The sequence below is a fragment of the Thalassophryne amazonica genome, chromosome 5 (assembly GCF_902500255.1).
Source record: "Thalassophryne amazonica chromosome 5, fThaAma1.1, whole genome shotgun sequence".
Taxonomy (NCBI): Eukaryota; Metazoa; Chordata; class Actinopteri; order Batrachoidiformes; family Batrachoididae; genus Thalassophryne; species Thalassophryne amazonica.
The window spans coordinates 71,522,997-71,538,931 of NC_047107.1; the positions used below are offsets into that span (position 1 = coordinate 71,522,997).

General features: G+C 42.0%; 1 protein-coding gene across 1 annotated transcript in view; it reads left to right on the forward strand.

Annotated features, from left to right (window-relative positions):
* ndufaf2 (NADH:ubiquinone oxidoreductase complex assembly factor 2) overlaps positions 1 to 15,935 on the forward strand; it is a 53,313-nt gene that overhangs the window by 23,274 nt on the left and 14,104 nt on the right. Inside the window, exons 2-3 of the mRNA XM_034170515.1 lie at positions 8,026 to 8,115; positions 10,278 to 10,318. Coding sequence (XP_034026406.1) covers positions 8,026 to 8,115; positions 10,278 to 10,318 — 131 coding nt within the window. The remainder of the gene's footprint in view (positions 1 to 8,025; positions 8,116 to 10,277; positions 10,319 to 15,935) is intronic.

The following is a 15,935-nucleotide window of genomic DNA, read 5'->3' on the forward strand; positions in this document are numbered from 1 at the left end:
AGTGTACTTTCACGTTGCTGAAATGGGTTTTTGCTGCCCAAATATGCATGAGTGGAACTTGAAAGAAGTGAAGTCTGTGTCACCTAAAGAACTACCTGAGGAACAGCAGAAGGCACGGCCAAACCAGTGACCCGGTGTCACTCCTGGCAATTACCCCTCAGAGAACATGGCCTCTGGACAGCAACCAAATCATTAATGCTTTTGCTTTTAACCACAACAACATGCGCATTGTGCTGTAAATGAAGGCATCAATAGTAGGGGAAAGATTTTCTCTCTGCCTGCCATTGGTATTTTTTTCCTTAAAGCCCCTTTCACACCGGGGCTGCTCCCAGTTGTGTTGTGTGTCGCTATGATGATGCCACGTGGAAGCAACTCAGTGCCCAGACAGTGCAGCTCGGCACCACAGCAGCAAGAGGGACGAAGCAAATCAGACGCCGAAAATTAAACATGTTTCATTTTTGTTTGCGTCGTCTGCTCGATGCAGAATTAAGTGGTTTCAGTGCAAGTCAGAGCAACAGGACGGTACTCAACGTGACTGGAAGCCACACCCTCACAAGACAACGTTACCCGACGCCAATTTATGATTCCTGCTGCGTTCCATTGTTCCCGCAGTATAAATCACGCATGATTGTTTTATACCGTGTACACAATGCAGTAAAACTACACACTCAAAAAAGAGCACAGAAAGAAAAAATGCTGATTGCAGCAGCTGCTTCTCCTTGCTCCTGCTCCTTTTCACAAAGGAGCAGGAGTAAACACTTTTGTGAGAAGACTCTCACAAAAGTGTTTAAATAAAATCCACAGACTGATTGCCAGAGACAGGACATGTCCTCATCCAGTAAAAAGTCCAGACATCTCCAGTCCACCCACGGACTGTTCGTTCACGTGCGCACATGTGAACAGTTAAAAGAAAAAAAACTGTCTGGCTGCAGGCAGTTAGTTCCTTGCTCTCCGCTCAAACTCTCATATCACTGTGTTTAAAAAAAAAAAGGACTTAAGTCCTGCTCACAGACTGATTGCCAGGGACAGGACATGTCCACATTTACTCATGGACTGTTCGTTCACTCTCTTCTCTGTGCAGAGAACCTGGAGGCTGCATTCTCACCTCCTCTCTGCCCCTGCTGCGTGCACCTGACGCAGAAATTCCTGCGTCGTCATGACGCAACAGGAAGCAACTCGAAGTGGGCCCAGTGTGAAAGTGACTAGCGCTATGACCCGGAACTAAAAGGAGCGAAGCAGTGGTATCTGCCGACTACTGACCAGCGCTTCGCTAAACTGCCAGCCAACTCTGAACGAGCAAAGCAGATAAGTAAATTTACATCTAGAATCACTTGATTAAGAAAATGCAGCTTTACAAGATTAAACATAAACATTTTTTAAGTAATATAACTATTTCTCAGAGCTCTTTAAATCGAAAATCGATTATGAATCGAATCGTCACTCCAAGAATCAGAATCGAATTGAATCGTGAGTTGATGTACGATTCACATCCCTACTGGAGAGCACTATGGAAACTGATGCACTTGATGCAGGACAATAATACTTGATGGAGTCTTGTTTTATCAATGGATAAAATAATGCATTGACACATAGTTGTAGATTCAATCAAGGCAGAACAGGTTGGGGTTTTCTGTATGGTAACCATAGTTAACATTAGTGTAATGCTGGCATGCATTAGCAGTTTATGGCATATATGGTCACGCTAACTACAATTGATGACGACCACATCTCCAACAGGTAGCGGCTGTCTCTCGGCTGGTAGCCCCCACATCCAGCAAAGTAATTCTTTGATTATCATTGTGATTATTGTTATTATTGTTGTTGTTACTACAACTATTATCCTCATCTACTATAATAAGAAACAGTTTGGTTGTCGTGTTGCAAAGTTCTTGAAATGGTGCAATATCTCCACCTGGTGGACATCTAGCATGAACGCAGGCACAATAGAATTTGGCAAGAGCGCTCGTCATTATGACTAAATACAGTTGTATGCAAAAGTTTGGGCACCCCTAATGATTTCCATGATTTTCCTTTATAAATTATTGGTTGTCTGGATCAGAAATTTCAGTTAAATATATCATATAGCAGACACATGGTGATATTTGAGAAGTGAAATGAAGTTTATAGGATTTACAAAAAGTGTGCAATAAATTTGGGCACCCCAACAGAAAAAAAATACATCAGTATTTAGTAGATCCTCCTTTTGCAGAAATACCAGCTTCTAAACATTTCCCATAGCTTCCAATGAGAGTCTTGAATCTGGTTGAAGGTATTTTGGACCAGTCTTCTTTATAAAACATCTCCAGTTCAGTCAGGTTTGTTGGTTTCCGAGCATGGACAGGCCGCTTAAAATCACACCACAGATTTTAATTTAATTTATTTTCATTTATATAGCGCCAAATCACAACAGAGTTGCCTCAAGGCGCTTCACACAAGTAAGGTCTAACCTTACTAACCACCAGAGTAGCAGTAAGAAAAACTCACTGTGAGGAAAAAAACCTCAAACAGACCAGACTCAAAGGGGTTTTCAATAATATTCAGCTCTGGGGACTAAAATGGCCTTTCCAGAACATTGTACATGTTTCTCTGCATGAATGCCTTAGTAGATTTTGAGCAGTGTTTAGGGTCGTTGTCTTGTTGAAAGATCCAGCCCCGGCGCAACTTCAACTTCGTCACTGATTCATGAACATTGTTCTCAAGAATCTGCTAATATTGACTGGAATCCATGTGACCTTCAACTTTAACAAGATTCCCAGTATCTGCACTGGCCACACAGCCACACACCATGATGGAACGACCTCCAAATTTCACTGTAGGTAGCAAGTGTTTTTCTTGGAATGCTGTTCTTTTTCTGCCCCTTGTTATGTCCAAATAACTCAATTTTAGTTTCATCAGTCCACAGCACCTTATTCCAAAATGAAGCTGGCTTGTCCAAATGTGCTGTAGCATACCTCAAGTGACTCTGTTTGTGGAGTGTACGCAGAATAGGCTTCCTCTGCATTACAGCATCATACAACATCTCTTTGTCCAAAGCGTGCTGTATAGTTGAATGATGCACAGAGACACTATCTGCAGCAAGATCATGTTGTCGGTCTGTGGGTTGACTGACTGTTGTCACCATCCTTCGCTTCAGCTTATCTAAGATTTTCCTTGGCCTGCCACTTTGGGCCTTAACTAGTACCATGCCTGCAGTCTTACATTTCCTCACTAGGTTCCTCACAGTGGAAACTGACAGCTGAAATCTTTGAGATAGCTTTTTGTGTCCTTCCCATAAACCACGATGTTGAACAATCTTTGTTTTCAGGTCATTTGTGAGTTGTTTAGAGGCTCCCATGTTGCCACTCATTAGAAGCGATGCATAGAGGGAAAACATTTGCAAATGGCCATCTTAAATACCCTTTCTCATGATTGGATTCACCTGTGTAAGGAGATCAAGGGTCAATGAGCTTACAAAACCAATTTTGTGTTCCAATATTTAGTGCTAAATGTATTAAAATCAATAAAATGACAAGGGTGCCCAAATTTATGCAGCTGCCCAATTTTGTTTAAATAATTATTGCACACTTTCTGTAAATACTAGAAACTTCATTTCACTTCTCAAATATCAGTGTGTTCATCTGTTATATGATATATTTAGCTGAAATTTCTGATCCAGACAACCAATGATTTATAAAGGAAAATCATGAAAATTATCAGGGGTGTCCAAACTTTTTCACACAACTGTAATTTCCCGCGTATGCTTCGCCTCGTTGAATGGTATGTTCCAGCTTTCACCGAAGTAAATATTCGTTCCATTGAAAGAATGTAAAACATTCATTATTTGTTTTATATAACGGCTAAAATAGATCCTTTTCATTTGATATTTTATTAATTTATAAACAATAGAAAAGGGACTTAAATTTTGGTGTTCCACTGTAACGTGTAGTCCAGTGATGCTGTGCACTGACTTCGGACTTCATGCATCCAGACGGCTTACAGCAGAGTGGAGTGTGTGTGTGTGTGGCAGCATCAGTTAGCTCAATCAAATCATCATGTCGTTGTCCCACGTGCAGGCGCGCGCGCACACATGCAACCGGCTCGGTTGACTGTGTACGTCCTCAGTGCAGCAAAAAAAAAAAAAAAAAATCACGTCAGAAATGACTCCAGGTTTTCTTTCTTTCTTCCTGCTAACAGACAACACAGTGGCTTTATAGTGTGTGTGTGTGTGTGTGTGTGTGTGTGTGTGTGTGTGTGTGTGTGTGTGTGTGTGTGTGTCTTACAAGAATTAGCAGCGTCAGTTAGCTCAATCAAATCATGTCTCCGGAGAGTTGTTGTCCCCCGCGCACACACACGCAACCTGGTTGGCACTTGCGCGTGCATGTACAACAACAACAAAAAAAGACTGTGTATGTCCTCAGTGCAAATAAAAAAATTACGTCAGAAATTAGTCCAGCTTTTGTTCTTTCTTCCTGCTAACAGCCTCTAGGCAGCACAGTGGATTTGTTTTGTGGGCGCACGTACAATGCGCACATACTCGTGCATGTGAGCATGCTCGAACATGTGGCGCACGGGCGTGTGTGTGTGCGTGCACACGCTTGCAGATGAGTGCAATGGTACCAAACATGGAACCAAATTTGCACTCTAAATGCAATGCAACACAAATGGGATGAATTAATCCATGTCATGTGACATACAAAGCATCAATGAAATGAGAAGGATCGACTCAGCCATTATATAATATCTAAAATAAACATGAACGAGTAATGCAAAAATTTAATTACTGTCAATTGTATTTGGTAATATTTTTATTATCATCGTGACTGTTGTTATTACTACAGGGTGGTGATGGTCTTGTGGTTAAAGCATTGGGCTTGAGACGAGAGGATCCTCGGTTCAAATCCCAGCCCGACCACAAAGTCACTAAGGGCCCTTGGGCAAGGTCCTTAATCCTGTAGTTGCTCCCGGTGTGTAGTGAGTACCTTGTACGGCAGCACCCTGACATTGGGGTAAATGTGAGGCATCATTGTAAAGTGCTTTGAGCGTCTGTTGCAGATGGAAAAGTGCTATATAAATGCAGTCCATTTACCATTTACTATTATTACTATCCTCATTAGTACTATTATTAAGTAATGTTCCATGCATGCTTTTGGGTAAGAGGATTGATGGTATGCATATCAGGGACACTTCAATAATGGAGCCTGTTTCATGATGTCATAAACGTTTGTCGATTTTGAAGATGCATACATTTTGTGAGTACACTCGACGATTATTTTTATTGTTATGCACCACTGTCACCCTTTCCCCCCTTATATCAGCATATATTTTCCGGGGGTGTGGTGTTATTTTGAATATGCGCAGTAAAAATGCATGTGTGTCTTATGTAGAGGGTTTTTTCCTGCAGTTGTCCCAGATCAGAGATTACCGAGGGAGTAAGACTTGCCCCAGTCAGACTGACAAGCCCTTGCCCAGTGTGTATGTGGAGGGAGGATCATTCATGTTTCATAAATATATGTACATACTGTATTTGTTATTCAAATTTGAGGATAAAAGCCATGGTGGAAGGGTTTTAGTCATGCTGGAAAAGCGGCAAGACAAGTGGAGAGCCATGTTGGAGTGAGGCACAGAATACAGGAGGATGCAAAAACTATAGCAAAGAGATAAAGACTGGGGAAAAAGAATAAGTGGGTGCCTCTCTTTATGCTTATTAGTTAAGCATTAGCTGCAACTAAGCCTAATGCTTGTGGGGACTGCATCATAATTGCACCATTTCAGTCTGCTGCCACCCACACCCACTGCAAATATGGATACAATCTGTTTATGAGGAACACACTGGTTAAATGTGTTTGGTAGTGTTGCTTTTGTTCTACGTTCATGAATTCTTGGAAACTACACAGCCAGGTCCATAAGTAGTTGGACAGCGATGTTTGTCATTTTGCCTCTATACAACCACAATGATGTTGAAATTAAAGAATCAAGATGTGCATATAGTGCAGGATTTCACCTTTTAATTCAAGTGGTTTAATGAAAAATATTGCATTAACCATTGAGGAATTACAGCCATTTATAAAGACAGTTCCACCAAAAATTTACCAATGCACAGTCTCTCCAGTCACAGCCACAGAAGCCTATAACACCTTCAGAGTTGTCACAGGTGTCTTGGTGGCTTCTCTCACGAATCTTTCTTGGATTGTCTCCAGTTTTGAAAAAGGCCTACTCTAGACTTACCGTACAGTGCTATACTGTTTGTATTTCTTAATGTGTATCTATCCTGACTTGTCTAAAGAAAGCTGTGTGTGAAAGTTATGATGTACTTGTGTAAAGGGCACCATTACTTGTGCAAACTATTATTTTTGAAATTTAATTTATATCCATTGTAGAAATTTGTCTTCAGTTTGAGTTTAAAGGGTATAATCTTGGAAATGTATCAAATTGAGAAGCTTGAATGCTTCCCACCTCCCAAAATGGTATAGTCTGAAGGTATTATAGGGTTCTGTGGGTGTGACTGGAGAAACTGGATAATGCAATGTTGATCTGTTGCATCACAAGTTGCGCGCGCACACACACATCATGGTGATGTATTGAGACCAAATTACAAAAACTGTTCTACTGTCCAATTAGTTATGGACCTACCTGTAAAACGTGAGTGACATTTTGAAGCGACCTTGCAAACATCGATCATTGGATGGCTTTCACACAGTGCTGGCCCAACAGTGTTGATAGGGTGAGAGAATGTAATGTTTTTTTTTTTTCTGTCCCCAGAGCAGGATATCAAGTGCCGGCGCCGGTGAGGCCTTATACTGACGATCTATTGGGAACCAAGGCAATAGTAGCCTAATTAGCTGACCTGATTACTACATAGACTGGGTAAAGTATGGAATGGGATCATCCTCATAGGGCACGATTACACAGCAGCACACGTGCAAAGCACAGTATTGCTCTTGCAGAGAATGAAATCAACTTGTGCTAAGAGTGCACAAGAAAAGCACCTCCAGTGTGTATATATACACACACACAGACTACCTGCCGTCATTCATCCATCCCTTTGCCACAGCTATCTGTTATGGCTGAAGTAAACATTAAGGCCATCAGTCTGCCGTGTGCATGGAGATGGTTGGCTCCATTTGTCCATGTCCAGTCAGCTGCAGAGGAACGGTGATGGAATCCTGACAGATTGTCTGTGTTTTGGAGCGTGTTGTTTTCCTTGCCCATCCATTTTTCTCCTTGCCATGTTTGCCATGCATCATCTCTCTCTCTCTCCGACATTCTACCTCCTGCTTTCTTGCCTCATCATTTTTCAGGCTGGATAGGAGCGATGGATGGATATCCGGCATGTTTAGGAGCGAAAGCTATGTGAAGCTCTTTAGCACCACACAAAGACACAACTTTCGTTTGTCGCCACTTTTTAATTTTGCTCATACTCACTGGGTCTCCCTTTCTATCTCTGTGTTGGTCCCCCTGCCCCATCCCTACCCCTGTCTCCATGTCATTGTGTGCCAGCCAAACTTGTCTAATCAGCAGATTCAACCAAAATAATTGGCGGTGGCCTTGCTTTTAGCGGGCGCCGTGCTGTATACAGATAGGGAAGGGAGCACTTAATATTCCACGCAGCTCGTGCCTCTCCTGTTCTCTCTGATATCTGACCTCTTTTGTCTCCTGCTCAGCTTGATGTTGATTTTGGAGGGCATTGTTAGCCAGTGTGCTGTGATTGGAAGAGGTTGGCAGGAAGGGGGGCTGTGGTTGGTGGGTTGAATGGAGGCTCATTTGCATAAAGGCTTAGCCCAGATTTGGAGCCACTCAGTGAGATCTGAGGAGAAGGGCCCGAGGGCCACGAGGTAATCATCCATAGCCTGTCACAGCACTGTCATCCCTCTGCGAGTTTGTATGTCTGTCTGTGTCTTTGTGTCTGCATGAGACAGACTACTATGCGTTTGTATTCCTTTGTGTTTGTGTGTCTGTTGTTTTTTTTTTTCCCTACACATCATTGCTGTGTGTGTCTCACATTCTTGCTCTCTTTCTCTCTTGCTTTCTTTAAATTTTATTTTGCAGGAAGGCGCATCCGTGCCAAGCGGATGGTGGTGGCAGTCAATCCTAAAGAATATGACTATGTGGAGGGCAGCATTCCATCAGAGTGGGACGGTAAGCCCGCGATGAGCATTTACATGCTTTGACGGTCACAAACATGGATAAGACACCACATTAACAAAAGAGCTACCCAGTCGAATATGCAAAGTGCTGCAGAAGTAAAAGAAAGTAAAAAATCATGCCTCAGCCGCTTGTTGTGATAAACGAAACTAACGTGGAAGTGCCAAACCTTGCAGTTCCTTGGATGGCCACTTGAGGCTGGCGCCAAAAGCAAGTCAGTCCCATAGACCTTCATGTTAAATTCTCCATCATTACAACCTGGTACACAAAATAGCTTTGGCCTCTATAACTAGCTCCCCATTCATGACGACTGTACTGGGGGGTGATTTTTTTTTTTTTCCTGTTTTTAAATAACTCAGTTTAACCTATTTTAAGTAATTAAAATAATTAGGATCGTGGTCACTTTGAGTGACAACTGTGTGCTAGAGTCAGGATCCCACAGGTTGTGGACTAGATGCAGTCGAGTCGACTGTTTGGCCTTTCTGAGGATTTTATTACAAATATCTGAGATAATATGGCTGGCTGTGTTGTTAATTGTTCTAAAAGTCCATCAAAGAAGTCGGTGCTGCAGTATTTCTGTTGAGGGAACTTTTCTTATTTAATTTGTATGTTAGCACTGGTAGTAGTAATTAGCAGGTAGCTTGGAGACATTAGGTGCATTGATTGTGCAACTGTTACAGAGACAATATGCTGGTCATACACTTTAATACCCGTGCAGCCGGTCTGCTCTAGTCGCATGTGTGATCCCGTCAGATATCAAAAGCAACGCAGAGTTGGTCCTGGTTAGTACTTGAATAGGAGACCTCTCAGGAAGACCAGGGGTTGTGTTTGTTTTTCCAGGTGAAACTGGAAGGGCATCTGCCATAAAAAAAAAAAAAAAAAAAAAAAAAAAAAAATGCTGAATCCCAGTGTGGCTCTGTGCTGGATCCGCTGCAGTGACCCTATAAAAAAAAGTAACAGAGCAGCTGAAAAGGGAACAGCAAAACTTTAATACCCACAACCAAACCATTGCCCAGTTTACAAAGATATGCCTTAATCAAGCCCTCAGACTAAAGTCAGACTGTTAGCCTTAGCGTGCTTGGTAACTCTAAGATGGGTAGCACGTTGGACTTCATTTGTCCTGGCCAGTACACACCCGTCTTGCTCACGCTCCACCTTTTTACCTATTTATTGGTTGGCCCATTTGACCTTCAAAACCACTTTTCAGAAACCCGTGGGTGATGCCACGGAGGGTTTGAGGAGTGTCTGCACTTATATAGGCAGTGGGAACAACACCTTCTTGGTTGCATCTAATAAAGTGGTCTAGACTAATCCCCTCTTTTTTTTTTTTTTTCATGATATTGCAAGATAGAGCTTTGGTAAAGAGCATTCATGAGTTTATCAAAGAAGGATTCTGCCGGTGTTATACAAGCGCACCATAAAATAGTCCTTCACCTTTCTTCCAACTGTATGCAAGCTGTTCCTTCTGTCTCAGACTAGCTTTATCCACCTTAAACCCCTCATCCTGCTTCGCCCCATCCCTCATGCATTTTCATCAGGATGCAAATAAGAAAAGGGATGAAAGAATCCCAGAATCCCTGCGCTAGCTGGAAGAAGAGTTAGAAAATCTCTCATCTTCTGGCTCCCTTTAACCTGCTCTGCTGTGCAGCCAGCTCAGCCAAAATAGAGCTTCTTAAAAAGGGGAGGGCGGAAGGAGAGACAAAAAAAAAAAGATGACAGACAGTTCTACTCGGGGAGACTGGTGATGAGGAGAAAGAAGGACAGAAGTGTTGATGGGGAATGACAGAGCGTGTACTTTTAAATTCAGGGATCAGAGCAGAGCTACTTTTTCTCTGCAGAGACACAGTACTCGGCGGCCCTGGTACTGCGTGCACTAAAGCGCTATTAATGTTTTGGGTTTAACCTGTGTGGAGCTCAGATGTTTTGCCGTTCTGCATCTTTTCCCTGTAGTTCATGAAACGAAATGAAAGAAAACAGCCTGAAACCCTGGATACCCCTCCATGGACCAGCTTGCTGACTCTGTAGTCATACGGAGCCGCAGTAGTGCCCTGAAATGCGTTGATACTACAGCTAGCATCTTTAAATATGACTGCAGGTTTGTGTGCCATATGTTTGTGTGGGTGTTCTCACTTTTTCTCTCTCGCCTCTTCCTTCAGCTTGGATCCGAGGCAGGCGGAAGGAGCCCCCCTCTGTTGAGGTACATCTGCACCGGTCTCCCTGTTGTGCTGATGGTTGGACTCAGGGGGGAGACTGCTTCCAAGGGAAGTGGGTGGGGGAGAGAAGACGGCAGGAAAGGCTTTGATTTGTTTTATCTACAGTTTCTAACTGGTTTCTGGAAACTTTGGGGGACAGGTGTTAAAATAAACAGCAGCTGAAGTGCCTTGACGGGTGAGACTGAAAGCAAAGACAGATGATGAACAAGGGGCTCGCTGACACCACGGCCTAGTTTACATTCTTTTTTGTTGTTGTTTTTTTCCAGCACCAGCCTGCCTCATATTTTTGTTTTATTTCTGGACGTCTCAGAGATGGGATGGGAATGGGGAAGCAGTGCTGCTCCCCCCCCCCCCCCCCCCCCCCCCCCCCTACCCCACACACCTCTAACCAGGTTTATTGCTCTTTAAACATGAGAATGCTGTTAACAGTTTGGCCACCGAAATGTGGGTCTATAGGAAATCCCTTGGAAGGCCAATGCCCAGGCTCTCGCTTGCTCTTTCATCTCTCTGTCCTCTCTCCCTGCCTGTGGCCAATGCCATCCCTCCGAATCTACTGCCAGAACATTCTATTCCAATTTTCTGCCTTGCGTCTGCCCAATAGCTGCCATCGACAGCTGGACAGTGTCGATGTGGCCAAGGCTTCACTCCCAGCACATTACCCTTCCCCTTGTCACCCTCCCTCTCTTCCTGCTCCAAGCCGACATAAATTGATTGGATTAAATCCTGTCATTAACAGGCTGGAAAAGCAGCTCAGTATGTTTGTCTCCGTCCCCAAAGCAGGGCTTTTTGGCCACGGTTCTTCCCTCTCTTTTCCAGTCTTTTACTTCTGCCAGCACACAACAGCATCATGCCCAGTCCTCCCTTCCCTTCCTTTCTGGTTCGCCATGCTGGGGAGAGGCTGACATCACTGGACACTAGATGTGGCTCAAGTGGGTAACTATTCCACCCGTGGACTGTGTTCAGGTTGTAATTGTTTCCATGAGCCGAAAAGAGTTGTTTATACTGCAAGTGCCTCCTGTCATGTAGGCATACCGATCCTTTCCAAGTACTATGTTTTTACCCAGGGGTGTACCGAGCCAGCATAGCCTACACGCTCATCCTACTTTCTTTAAATAACTGACTTCATATTCAACAGATGCACACATTTATTCCTGGAAAATGCCCAGCACAACTGCAAGTCTTCTCTACTTTATCCTCATGAGCAGTTGATGTTTTGTGCTCTGCTCTAAGACGAAACAGAGGCAGCTGATTAAAAGAAGGGAAAACATCACTCGTTCAGCTTGGCAGAGCAATCTGAAGTTTCCGACCAAATAATCGCAGAGCAATTTTCGTAAATCAGGAGACTGTCACCATGTTCCGATTTTTTTTTTTTTTTTTTTTTTTTAAACAACCTTTAGTCATATGAAAACATTGTTAGAATCAGTCTTCTGAATGATATATCCAGCTTTGACAGTTGAATCATGTCAAAGAAAGTCATTTTTCCACAAATTGCTGAAAAGAATAAATAGGACACCTGCAATAGAGTTCAAACTACATTTTCCCAAAACCTTAGAATTGCACAGTGGCTGTTATTGTATTTTGTCATGACTTACAACAGGCAGTGCTGGTGATTGTATTAAATTCTGTTGGGGCTATTTACCCACTGTTGGGTAATGTTAACTTCTGCTGAAGAGTCAGCATCTACCTTTGTTACTTATTGTTCAATAAAGTTTGGGCAAAAAAAAAAGTTTTTATGCTATCCAGTAAATTTTGCAGAGAAAAAATAGACTATCGGCAATACATTTGGTCACACTCCAAATAGTGTTAAACTATTATTGTGTTCATTCAACTATATACAGTAATACAAATGACTTTAGACTTTAACATCTTCATTTTACACTATGATAAAGTTGATTTAATGCTATTTGGGATCAAATGTAGTTCAGACAGACTCTATTTTAGTCTCCAAAACGTACTGTGTAGCTGGTTTGGCTAATGCTATGCAACTGTCCCTTGTGTTAGCATACCAGAACAGTTTGCCACATATTTTATGTTCTATGTGTGTTTGTTTTTTGTTGTTGTTTGTGAGGTCCTTACTTTCTGGGGGGGCTTATGTAGCATTAGTTAACCATTAGTTTGCTAATGCTAGGTAAGACAAGCACTAGCTTTAGCAAGTTAACATTAGTTAAACTGTAACTTAAGGCAAATGATGGAAACTAACATTAGCAGTCAACAGTGCAAACTTGATGCAGTCTAATTAAAGTCCTCTGAAGGTAAGAAAGTAAGGTGTATTAAACAAGCAAGATAGCTCCTTTATATTAACTTGCTAATGTATCCTTTGAGTCACATCAACATGCAACATAGACTAAAATGAGCCGTTGCAATGGTGGAGTGCATCAAGCAGACAAGATGCTCTACTGATGTTATATAGTATCCACTTTGATGGTGCCCGAAATCATACTACAAGACTTTTCCAAGTATGATTATACGAAGTACATTATAATGTTTACAATTAAAGGTTGTTTTTACCTATTTTTGAAAAAGTCCATATCTCAATTAGGGCCCCCGATCAGTAACCCCTGTACCATGTTTTCAATGCGCCATCCAAGCTAAATTCTAGGGCTGCAAAAAGATTGAACTGTGCATACTGCAAATTTTGTCTGTTGCATCACAAGTTCTTTAGCTTCATGAAGAGATGTAGGGAATTAAAAAAAAAAAAAGACATGCAAAATTTCAGCTGCATTTTGCCAGAAGCCACACAAGAAAACTGAGCTTACACCCCTGTCACACCTTGATGATTTAACGAGCGTGTGTCAACTGAATTAAAAATGCGGGCATACCTCTAAGTTATGGGTAAATTTTTTTTATATATATATATATATATAAGTTAACAGCACATTGAAACACACTGATGTATGTTGTAATATGGCGAGTACCTCGAAAAAAAATTTGGCCATTCACAATATTTTCGACATACGCCAGTGTATGACTCATACATCCCGCACATGCGGGACATAAGTTGTAAGTAACTTATGTGACCATCACAGCCTGATGAAAACTTATCCACATAAAGCATCCTGATTTTGGAAAATTACTTCTGAAAATTCCTTGTCATGGCTGGAAACATAACCTTTTAAAGCAAGTCCCTTGGTGGTTTCTCTGCTCCGGATGTGTTTCTCAGCCTGAGGATGCCGGTGTTGCGGTCTGATCAGTCGTCCCCCCCCCCCCCCCCCCCCCCCCCCCCGTCTGAGTGATCAGACTGTGGGGGGCGATGTTGCAGTCAGACTGCAACTGGACTTTACAAGTTGAAAGAGTCACGGCGCTTCATTCATTCACGGCAGCGTTTACCACAGCCATCATTCGACTCATCAGCATTGTGCACGTGATGAAAATAATTCACATGATCCACCAAGACAAAAATAAAATAATGTTAAATTACTCTGTTTTGCCTCTGTGTGTAGCGGAGATGTGCTCAGCAATATTTAAATGTTCCACCTGCCAAACAGAAGGGTTCTGCCGGCAAACCAAGCCAAATTAACTCTTCCGACTCGCACCACATTGTGCAGTACTGACCTGAACCATTCAGTGGAAACAGGGCTGTCAGCATACACTGGCTAAATCATCAAGGTGTGACAGGCTGACAGCTCCATAATTTATTAGATGTACACCCGTGTATGCCAGCGTTTTTAATGCGGTTGACATATACTGGCTAAATCATCGAGATGTGACAGCGCCCTTAGATTTGATCCATTTTTACCCAAGGCCAAAATATGGCCATCAGGTATTTGTCTGTGATTAGCAGAAGTCCAGTCCTATTACTGCCAGGGTCTTCAAATTCACAGGACATTTTTGGGACACAGACCTTGGTGAAGTTCAAAGATGTCTAACCTTGATCTATTTTAAGAAGTCAGAAGGTCACATTCTCTTTCCTAATTTTATGCTCATACAGTCCGAGAGTATTTTAGCATTGCGTTATATTTCTGTTTTGCAGTCTTCTACTCCACCCCAACATGAAGCTGTGAATGAGGATGCAACAGGCAAATATTCCATTCTCAGTTGAGTTTCTTATCATATATACTGAAGCCTGCAATTCTTTCAGAGCTGTCATGGGTGTCTTGATGGCTTCTGTCACTTGTCTTCCAGCTCAATTTTTGAAAACTGCCTACTTGACACATACAGTACCATACTGCTTGCATTTCTAAATGAATGATGCAAATGAACCATAAGACATATTTATTGACTTATAAACATCCATGTGTCCATCCCCTTACATGTCTGAAGAAAGTTAGGATTTAGAATGTGTTGCGGGCCTTAAAGGACATGTCACACATTATTTAACATCCCACTTAGCAACACAACATCAAAGTATTCATGAGTGTAACTCTATCCACGCACGTGCGTTAACAAATAGCGGTCAATGATGTATTTTATTGCTAATTATCCCTCTCGCTGAGCGGGTTAACGGGTGCATTTCCAGAAAATGTCTTTCTGCATTTCTCGGCGTGTGATGTACATCTTAGTATAAGAAGAAACATCCCGATGGCTGAAAGACAGAGCGAACCAAATGTGGTTATGTCTGATAACAAAGTTTCTGAGCTTTCATTTGAAAATGATGTCTCGTATTTACAGAGGAGACGAAACACTTCACCCCAAAACTCTTAACTTTTTCAGAGTGTGTCGAATTTTGGAATTTAACGTGTGGTGATGCTGCTGTTTGTCTCAGGATGCTGTTTGACTGCCGCTGTGAACATGGACGTGGAATGTCTCTGCGACGCTGTTTTAACAGACTGCCTGAAAAAGCAGTATGCTGTATTTCTTACATGGGAAAAAGTCAGCAGTTATTTTCAGGAGATAATGGACTTTCTATCTAATGTGCCAGAATGAGGAACTGACAGTGAAGATGGAGTCCGACATTATTCTCTGACTGCCGTTCATGCACGATCTGTGCGTGAGCACTTATAGTGGAACTGGACATTGTTCTTCGGCTGGAGATCACGGGTGATCCGTGTGTGAGGACTTATAGTGGATCTGGGCATGTTCTTCAGCTAACGATCATGTCTAATCTGTGCTTGGGGACTCTGATTCTTGGTTCTTGATGTCTGCGGAGCAGCACGCTATTTTAATGTGCATGCGGAACCCTCCACTGTTTTTCAAGCTTTCTGATCACACGTGTATTTTTTTTTTCCACAGTTATATTGATGGCAACACTTATAAGCATGCACAAAGCATTTAGCAGAAACTGCTTTTAACATTAGTTGAGTTAATCAGATCATACATAAATTGCAGCTTATCACACCAGCATGCAGCTGCTCTTATACAACCATCATTAGCTTCAAGGTTGAAGTGTTTAAGATATGTGCTTAATTGTCTTTAAAAATAGACAATTAAGATGAAAGTTCATTCAACTTTTACTTGGTAACAAAGTTGTCCATTAAAAAGGAACATATTTTTTTAGCACTGTATCATAGCATTATAAAACATTAGTGCTATCACATTTCCTATTCAAACATGACATCGCTGTTGTAATGTTACAACAAATACATGTGTGCTAAGGCTAATGAAATCATAATTGTTAACATTTACAGCTAAGTAAGCTGCTCAATATAGACGTTAATGTTGATG